Source organism: Olea europaea, unplaced genomic scaffold (genome assembly GCF_002742605.1).
Source record: "Olea europaea var. sylvestris unplaced genomic scaffold, O_europaea_v1 scaffold2553, whole genome shotgun sequence".
Taxonomy (NCBI): Eukaryota; Viridiplantae; Streptophyta; class Magnoliopsida; order Lamiales; family Oleaceae; genus Olea; species Olea europaea.
Window position 1 is genome coordinate 12,715 of NW_019243807.1, and position 10,921 is coordinate 23,635.

The window sequence follows — 10,921 nt, forward strand, 5'->3', positions numbered from 1 at the left end:
TAAATTAGGAAAGAAATCAATCTATTTACAACTATAAAATCTTGGAATCAAATTTGATTCGTTTTTGCCACATCAAATATATCCTTGAGGATTTGTTAACATAGATAGAAATGAGTGATGGATAATTGAATAATACTTGTGAACATATTGGAATGTATGATTGAAAATGAAGTTCGACCAATATATAAATAGTTTATAAATATGCCGAGCGGAGGCCAAATGTTTTTATTAGTCTTTGTTACCAATTGCTAACATAAAACTCAGATGATAATACTAATCAACTTCAAAGTGAATGCACCTCCAACTTACATCAATTCCGAGAACTTGGTTAACACCATACATATAATCAAGGCTATGTACAATCTCCCTGATCACTGTATTTAGCCCAGGACACAAACCACCACACGTTACAATACAAGCTCGCACGTCATCTGAAGCAAAATAAACCTGTGCAATATGGAAATAGTTCAGTAATATTGCATACCGGTCAATATCCTGCACTAAAGAAAAAGAGGACACACCTTTTGACGAGGTCCGGCTCTTCGAAAGTGTACCCCTCTAGGAGTGTCTTTGTGGACAACAATCTGCAAAGAGACCAATAAACAGAGTTAAACACCTTTGAAAATGGTTGATCCTTATAAGGCACATGGAATTACTTGTTCTGATTTTTCCATGTCCAAATGGAAATACATGGTGGTGTGGAGTATGACTGCCCGTACTTCAAGAACGTGGAGTACTCTAGACACTGACTCATAGGCTAGCCTTATCAAATTAAAGAGTAAGAACACATGCATACACTAGTCAATAGCCTCGCATTCTAATAGATGAGCAATATCAATTAGAACTCAGATACACAAAGAAAATGGTTTCATACTGCAATATTTAAGAAACGTGCCAATGAAAAATTATCTGTCTTTCGTTTTTCAAAATTAATGCAGAATGGACATCTTTGCTTTCTTCTGTGGTAATATAATCATTGCATAAGCCAATTTCAGGTGACAATAGCTCATAGATTATGTGGTTTTTACTCATGCGTATTCATGATTACATCCACATACACATGCATCAAGAAAGAAGAGCATAGCGAGGCAAGTACGGTCCTGCGAAGCCCCTTCTCCCCAAAAAAGGAAAAAATAAATAATGAATGAGACCTATACACCTGTAACATTGAACAAGCTGAAAATTATAGCTAACCTTTTGAGGGATAGAATCATCCATGTGAACAAAATACTGCCTGAAACCATAGTAAAAATCATATGTCATTTGTAATCTTCTAAGTTCTGAAAATATTAACGGATGGCTAATGACACAAGGACTACCATTATCAGCTTGCTGTGAGAAAAAATAACTTACTTGACAACGGAATATGCAGGATTCGATCGTAATGGATTGGGATAAGTCTGCCGAAAAACCAAACATAAAAAACGAATAGCTAAGTTAATAGAAGCTCATAAATACAATGGAAATGGGTATTAAGCCAAAAAAAAAAAAAAGAAAAAGAAAAACCACTCTCCATTTCCGGTGTCCACTCTAGAATAATCCCTTCACAAGCAGTTTATACATAGATACATATATATATATATATGTGTGTGTGTGTGTGTGTGTGTGTGTGTGTGTGTGTGTGTGTTTCGGATCAAAGGCAACTCTAAAGTTGCTGAATTTATGAAGCAAAAGAACGAAGTAGGATAAAGGAATTTCCATTTGTCAATTATTCAACAAAAATTCCACAAAATTAAATTCATCATTCATTTTATCAAGACAGACTACACAGTCGACTCGGGAAATCAAAATCACTTGCACAAACACACGCACCCACTTCTGGACTCTTGCATTTTTTCCGTTATTCAATCAAAATTTCACAAAATCAACCTCGTTTGATAAACACAATTGATGCAGGAGTCAAAATCACAAACACAAACATAAAAAAAAAAAAAATCAATAGATACTTACAGGAAGATCGGGGATGTAATCAGTCAAATGAGGGACATCTTCCAGTACGTATCCGAACTCTCCAGTGGCCACCTTCATCTGATAATTATTCTGCGACCCCATTGAATTTTCTCTCCCTCTCTAAATCCAAATCTTAGCTGTTTCTTTTCAAATCAAATGAAATGGAGAAACAAGACGAATTTGCGCGTGTTATTAAAATGTCGTACTGTTGAAATTTATGAATCCACCGTCCAGAAAGGGCTACGCCTTCTCGAACTTCCATGTTTCTATATTTATAGCGATTTTACTTTTCCTTTTATTTTGTTAATTTTCTTTTTAAAGCAAAACTTTATCAAATTTCTCACAAATAATTAAAATGTATTAAATAAAAGTTTTTATGGATTATACTTTAGAGTAACTTATTTTAACAAACGTTCCATCAAAATAAGTAACTTTTTACTTATACTTACAAAATAAGTAAGATATTTATAGGTCTAAATATATAAATTAAAATAGATCATCAAAAGAATCTCGTAAATTCGTTTAGGTACAAAAATCAACATTTTAATAACAGCCCGTTTGGGAGTTATTTTTTCTCCAAAAATTGAATTTTTTACCATTATTTCACTATTTCAATTATCATATTTGACTTTTTCTCTCACAAGTGAATTTCACTTTTCTCCTAACGGTAAAAAAATTAATTCTCAAAATAACTCCCAAATATGCTGTAAATGAATTCCAATTTGAATAGTGAATAAATGTTTCCCACTAATCAATGTTACCAATCAATCAGAGGGGAATAAACAAGTTATAAATTATATAAGATTTAGAGTCTATTTAGTTTGGGTTAAAATTTGATTTTAATTTAATTTTAAAGTCAAACAATTAATATTGATCACATCTTTTATGGTCCCACAACTTTTTAACTACACATTTCAAAAATTCATATCACAATATACTAAAAAATTTAATTTTAATCCCCACCAAATACCCTTTTAGATAGTAGGAACATAAATCCTAAAGCGTAAGACCTACGATGATATTCTCTTTATTGCTAGCCTCCGTTTGGCCCCTATTTTCTGAAAATGAAAATGGGAGGGGAATAGTATTTTTTTGAAAAATTGGTGATTGAAAAAGAAGGAAAAGTTTTCGATTTACGTGTAATATTATTTTACGAAAGATTGTGTGGTTGAAAATAGAATAGAGAAAAATAAAATATAATGTAATTTAATTTAACGGGGTTAAACGGAGGCTTAATATGTTGGTTGTCTTAGCTTAATGGATGCAATAATATGCTAAAATGCAATGATTTACTATTGTGAGTTCGTAATCTACAAAAGGTGAGAGACAGCCTATGGAATATTAAAAAACAGGTGGCGCCGTGGGGTTGGACTTCGCTAAATTTCCTCCCTGGTTTTGCCCTTCAATTTCTCCACTTTTGCTGGTTTTAAGAACCTCTATTGGCCCAACTTGAATTGTAGTATTCGTCCTCAATCTACTACCCAAATAGTAAGTTGATCCCCAAATTCTTCGAACAAGCAAGTGCGTTCTCAATTTCAAATTATAATTGCACAAACAATCTCTATATACGAAAAGTGAATAGTTAAATCATGATTAGGCCTCATGGAATACATCTTTTGCGTCAAATTTTAAACACCGACAAAAGTAAAAAAATAAAATCTATTTTTATAAAGTTAGATATGCGAAGTTCATAATATTTTAACAAAGATTTAAATCATGCAACTATAACGAGAGATCGAAACTATTTCTAAGGGATGATAATGGGTTGGGTCGAGTTAGGCAACCCTCCCTAACCTTTATCTATAGGGAATATTAGTAGACAAGGCAGGACTTAGAATGCCATCATTTTCTGCATTCGTTTATGCATTTACTTATTTTTATTTTTTCAAGTATAATTTATTTAAGAACGTAAAATAATAGTAGGGGTGGGTTTGAGTTCAGGATCACGTTCCTGTGCCCCATCCCGATTCCCCAACTAAACCAGGAATCCCGTCTCATTCAAGGCAAGGCAGGACATTTTATCATTTCTGACTATTTTGCCCTTGTTTAAAATGTAGACTAACTCGCTAATTGGATAACAAGTCGGAGACTAATAGCGCAATTATCTATCTGGTCCTTGGGTAAAATTGGAAGGAAATCTCCATCCAATCAGATTAATGTACAAGACCACATGTAAATCTAGACCACCGTTACAGATTGCACGTTAAAGTGTTGTACATTGAACTATGAAAGATACTGGGTACACTTTTGGGCCTTTTGGGCCGAGATTCCCGTGTATCGAAAACGAATCATTGCTAATAATTTATTCCTTCTTTTGTACAAAAATATGTTGTACTTTCTGCCATCAGTATTTTAATCTCTCTCTTATAAAGATTTTCAACTTGGTGCTAATAATTGTGCACATTATGTTTGTCTATATCTTGTTTGAGCCACATTATTTTTATAAAAATATATTTTTAAATAGTGTATTGATAAAAAAATATATGGTTAAAAAATAAAAAAAAGTTTTAAATTTACGTATAACATTATTTTATGAAATAATGTGTGATTGAAATAATATCAAATCACTGTTTAAAAATATATTTTTCTAGATCAAATAAGACCTATGTTTAGTTTAATGAATAGTTCATAAATAAGAGGTTAAGAATAATCCATTTCAAAAATAAGAACAGAGGTTTCAATTTCAAAAATTAGATACTTATTAAAATTTATTTATGATTTAACTAATTAATTATATATTTAATTAATTAAATATATTAAGATCACAAATCTATACAATTTGATCACAAATTAACGATTTAATTAGTCACATACTATTTTTCGATCATAAATCAGAATTTTTATGTCACAAATTATTATATAGTCACAATTCAAAAATTTTATGGATTATTTATCGATCACAAATTAACTATTTTTTAGGTCATGTATTATTTTTTTGTCACAATTAATCTTTTTTATTGGTCATATATTGTTTATTGATCACGGATTAACCAATTTAATGGTCGTAATCAACCAAATAGTTTGTAACCACCACCAACACTTGCAACCACCGCCTTATTACTGCCTCTAATAGCAGCAACACTACCACCTCAAACAAATCTACATATGACAAAGAAACACCACCACATCGTTGCACCAGATCCACACCATCCTGACAAACGTATCGCCACCAACATCTCACCACCACTACTGCAACCACTACCACAACCACCATCGTTGACTGTCCCGCCACCACAAAAATATGGAAGCTACCACCACCATCACTCCAACAATCAAAACCAATACCTCACTGTCATCAACCACTTGTATCATCACCGCACCAACCCCCCAAATCCACCACTCTCACTATAGTTGTGCAGATTCGCCGCCGTCATCAAAACACCCCCAAAAAATTAAATTCAAAATTATCACAGCCACCGCCATGGCCACACCAACACCACTATCACCACCACTACCACCAGATCCAACAACTAAAAAAATAAGGTTTAAAATTTCTTAGTTTCTTCTTAGGCATGGTATGCAGCGCCCCGCCACTTGTCCATCGCCGCCCATAAATAAAATGGCCACTTGTGACCAGAGATCTATAACACTGCACAATAGGTGCTGCTGTCGCTGCAAGATGCCACTGTTGCACGTAGTGATCATGTGTGGTGGTACGGTCTCACAACGGGTCAAAATAGGGATAGTGGGGAGAGGGGAGAGAGAGAGTTTTGGAAATGAACTAGGGTTTTGATTGATGGGACGAGTGAGGTGTATGTGTAAATTAATTAAATTTTATAATAATATTATTAATATTTAAAAATGAATTATCATTTGATTTTTGAATACAAAAATCTTTACACCTGGTTTTTGAATTGAGAATTTTAAAATCAGGGATGCATGTAATTTCTGCTTAGTTTAATTCATGTGACAATTAGCATATGTTTGACTTTGTTTAATTGTCTTATAAATTGATTATGTGTGACTTTTTAATTAAAAATGGAATATTATATCATTTTTTAAACCAATATCATAATTTTGAAAACATACGAAATCTTAACAAATAAGTAAATCTCGAACTTGCAAATTAATATAACAAAACAAGAGAGAATTAAAATTATTGCAAATCAGTTGTATAATTTTTTCAAATTTGATTTTATAGTTGTAATAGGAAATTGCAGAGGATGTCAAATTTTCCCTTAACATTTACAAAAGTGTCACTTTTTTTGGGCATTACAAGAATGTCAATTTTAGACATATTTGTCTCTCTAAATAATTTCAAATACTTTGCATGTCCTAATTAAATGAGATTTGACAACTGCAAAAAATTGATCCAAAATGGCAGTGTGTCAGTTCAATTTTAAAAAAAAATTTGAAAAAAAGGTACCAAAACTCAAAAATCACTATCTAATCTCCCATTCCCATTTACCCTAACTCGCTCACCGTGTCTCTCATTTCTCTCATTTCAATTGTTCACCACAGCGTCGTTGCCGACCGTCGTTCTACTCTCGACCCCCGACGAAGTCCACAAAACTACAATCCCGTGCCATCATTCATTGAAACACTCACGTTTAATTTCAATTCCCTTCCCTCTTTCTTTCTAGACATACAGATGAGTATGGATTTGGTGGGTGAGCTTCCTCCTTTTCCTAGATTCTAACTTGATACGAATACCATCCTTTCTGTTCTCTTTGTCATTTTTTTTTGTCTTTGCATATCTACATTCAAACTCGTGGGTTTGATTCAGAGTTTCATTTAATCATAAAGCCAAACCCGTGATTAGTTATCATCCCATTTTCTATATTTACATGATCTGTGAGTACAATTTGTCTTTTTTGTTCCTTTTGTATTTTTCTTTCTCACTCATAAACTCACACAGGTATAACATTTTTAGGGTTTTTAAGTTCATCTTTTGTTTTTAAATTTACGTTTTTTATTCGAAATATTATCTGGGCTACTGTTGTGATTTTCATTTAATAGTATACAAATCTTTATTGGTGTCTATGGGTTGTGTTAATTACATTTTGAGTTATTTTCCTTTTTATTAACTTGTAATTAATAATATTATACAAAGGTGAAAATGCTATCTTTTGGCTGTTGATTTTCTTTGACATCAATTTTATTATTTTTATTGTCCAATTTTCAGATTAAATCGCACATTTTTATATTGGACATGCTATGATGACATAGAATTAGACATTTTATAATTTGATCAATTGCTATGTACCACAGTCTTTATTTTTCCATATTTTGTACGAACCATAGTGTTCACAATTTAATTTAGATGCTTGACAGCATAAATGTGGTTTTAATTTTTCGTTATGCTCGAATATGTAGTAAAGTAGCTTTTCAATATTACCTATTTGCGTAAAAAGCAAATTTCTCGATAGTTCATCTGTTGGCATGTCACTAATGTAGAGAAATTCCATCGCGTTTGAACTGTCGTTCCCGACAGTTAGCCTCTATATTTCTAGACAGATGAACTTTCAGGAATGACAGCTCAGTTCTTACCCCTGCTCTATACCACAAGTCGAACTTTCATTAATCATAACATTGCACGAGTGTTTCACATTAACATGTACAAAATATTAGGAATGATTTGGTGAGTTTTCGATAAGTTGTGCCTAGGTAATATATGTGCAGATTTGTACTCATGAACTGAACGAGTGTCAAAATGTTGGTGCACACGTNTGTGCATTTTATAAGTATCTTGCTTTTGGAGCTCATTCGATTTAGTTATTAAAACTGATATCCAATTGAAATGAAAACTGGTGCGTTTTATAAGTTTCTTGCTTTAGGAACTCGTTTGATCTAGATATTAAAATTGGTATCCAACTAAAAGACTGTTTGGTTGCATTTTATAAGTTTTTTACTTTCGGAACTCGTTCGATTTATCGATTACAACTGGTATCCAATTGAAAATGTATGATTGAAATGAATATGTGCAGATTTGTGTCACTCGAAAACATTCGTGAACCACGGTAATATCATCGGTCATCATTATCTTTCAAAACATAACGAGCACTTCTTTCTACGTGCTTTAAAATGTCATGCGTACCATGCTCCAATCAAGATGAAATGGTATGCATGATTTAATGTTCACAATTTTTGTAAACGATAAACAGTGTGGGTGATACAAATCGTTTGAACTCTACAGCCCAATAAGTTGTAGCAACTCCTTTGAACAAAAATATTGAACTTGTCGGACCAGAATAGAAGTGATTTTGTCCTCAGTCCACTTCCATTCGTCACCCGCATGAACAAACTTTCGCACATATGACACGATGAACCGCAAATGATTGTTCATATTTGAAATGTTGGGATTGCAACGGTAAGAATTCCGCAGAATTAGTATGTTGGAATTTAATAACTTGAAAGTGGCACTACATAATACGTCAATCCCTACAATAGAAAAATGTCAAATTAAGGGTTTCCATCGTTTTGAAGTGTCCAAATTGACAGTAAAATTGTATATCCCGACAGTTTGTAAATGTCGGGTTTGACATTTCAAACGTCTAACCTGACGATTTGTAAATGTCAAATTCGACAGTTGAACTGTCGAAAATTTCGGGAAGCAGACGACAGTGGGTGGAACTTAGGCTTATCCAGCACATTAGTGTGAACATTACTATTGAACTACGAACTGAGAAAATAAAAAGGTCAGATTGACATTGTCATTAAATAGACATTTAATCAAAACATTGTTTGGTTTATATGAAAGAAATTACTCAAAACCTTAATGTTGATAATGAAATTTTGTGAAGGATTCCAAAACCAAACAAATCAACACATAATAGTCTTAAAAGTTTCAAATAAATATGTCTATATTGTATTTAACATTTACAAAACAAAATGCTAAAAAAATAAAATATAAATAATTTCTAATTGCTAACATCTCAAAATGGATGAAAAATGCAAGAGAAATGTCTTATTGATCAATGAAAATGAAGAAGATGAAGAAAAGTTAGGGTTTGTAAGAGAATAAGATAATATATTTGTTTATATTTCATTTTTCATTTGTCAATTTCTTTTACCATTTTTTATTAACACAAATTCATATTAATCAATATAATACATATTTATCTATATTTTTATATACAAAATAAATCATCACATCAACACAATCATTTTCATTCAAATCAAGTATTAAATGCTAATCAAAATGTGTCATTAAAGATAATTTGGACATTTCACCCCCAAAAAAGTGACATTTTTGCTCACATAAAGTGAAAATGACAATTTTTTTTTGGAACTTTCAAATTTTGTGACATTTTAGAAAATTCCACTAGTTGTAATTAAAACGAACTGTAGCATGTCATAGTTTTTCTTTATAAGTAACAAGGGATGTTGCACTGTGTAACTTGATTTTTCTTATTAAAATCTTGACATACTCACGACGTGCTTATGATAAATTAACATTTAGTCGCTACTATTAATTTTTTGGGAGCTGCTACGTTGTCAGGCCTTTTTTTTTTTTATATAGAAACTGTACGGACTTCTCACAATAGTGGGTCAACTTATTTTTTTGCAATTTTTTTTTTTACATGAGGGGCCGACTTGGGGCCCACCTCGTTGTGAGGAACCTGTACAAGACCTGGTAAATGCACCTTGACAGACTAGTATTTTCCAAATTTTTTATCGTGTTAAATGTGAATATATTTTATATTAGAAAGATGATATAACTACGTTAGAAATTTTACACTTTTAGATGTAAAACTAAGGTTTTGCAATCTAGCCCGGAGATGGTTGAAGGGGTCGAATGGGTGCACCTCTGGAGAAAACTGAAAAAGTTCAAAAACCTAATCTTGCAAATTTAATGAATATTGTTGCAGGTGGAACGAATTTTAACAGTAAATACTAGGCATTAATTAATTATGAGAGAGGGAGTGGTGGTAGGCTTGAATTGTGATAGGAAAGGAGAATTCACCGTAAACAAATTAAAAATTACTTTTTCTCCGAATTTTCAAACTGCCTCGTATTTTATGATTGAATAATGCTATGAAGCCTCGCTGGAGTTGCAATTTCAATTTAAGTGACATTAGATAATAAACTGAATGAAATGTGAAATTAAATGACTTATTTAATTTCATCCATCATTTAATGTCACATTAACATCACCTAAATTGGGATTGTAATCTCAATAAAGTTAAATATCATTACTCTTTATGATTATTTATCTAATTAAACCTTGTTTGTAGCTTAAATCAACAACTATGAAATTTGGCTTGATCCGGTCAGTCGGGTTGGAAATCTGTCACCCTAGTATTTTGATTGGGCAGGGTGGGATTAAGTAACCAGAGCGTAATTGACTCGGTCAAATTTCGGATCAATCAGCGCTTTTTGATGAACCCCCCAACCCGCTCGATCGTTTTCGAGATTTTTACTTTGAAAATATAAGGCTCTAAAAACTTCAAGCTAACAAGAACGACAACATCGCCATTGGAACCGACAACACTTTCTTGTCATTTTCCATCGTGAATCATTTACGATTATGAAAAAAATTATAGTCCAACATTTTACTTCATTTTGTAATATCAAATAATTATTTTACAGACTTAGTAATGTATTGAAAGATTAATTTTAATTGAGATGAACGGAATATTTACTACATATAATATTTGATCAATAACTAATAAATATTTTGTATATAATGAAATATAATTTTTCATATAATACGCAAATTTATAAAATTAAAATATAACAATTATCACTTATAAATGAATTCACAAAATCAAAAATTTAAAGATGGAAAAATTAGCGATAAATAACTAGAAAACATTAATTTTGTCTTAGGGAGAAAATTTCATACTTCAAAAAAAATTAAATTATTTTTAAACAATGATTCATTCACTACTAAAAAACAGAATTTCAGGCACAGATTTTCCGTTCCTAAAATCTCAATATCTGTTGCTAATAATCTTCACCAACGAAATATTTACAATCATAAATCCGTTGGTAATTTGAGGGTCGCTGATAGTTACCAACGGATCAT

General features: G+C 32.0%; 1 protein-coding gene across 1 annotated transcript; it reads right to left on the reverse strand.

The window, feature by feature from the left end:
* Nucleotides 1–258: 258 nt before the first annotated feature.
* LOC111382716 (ATP-dependent 6-phosphofructokinase 7-like) lies at nucleotides 259–2,211 on the reverse strand. The gene is made up of 5 exons (XM_023006758.1): nucleotides 1,951–2,211; nucleotides 1,354–1,400; nucleotides 1,195–1,234; nucleotides 522–584; nucleotides 259–447 (listed from the first exon to the last, which is right to left on the reverse strand). The coding sequence occupies exons 1-5, from the start codon at nucleotides 2,050–2,052 to the stop codon at nucleotides 274–276; spliced, it is 426 nt and encodes a 141-aa protein (XP_022862526.1). The 5' UTR covers nucleotides 2,053–2,211; the 3' UTR covers nucleotides 259–273.
* Nucleotides 2,212–10,921: the final 8,710 nt, after the last annotated feature.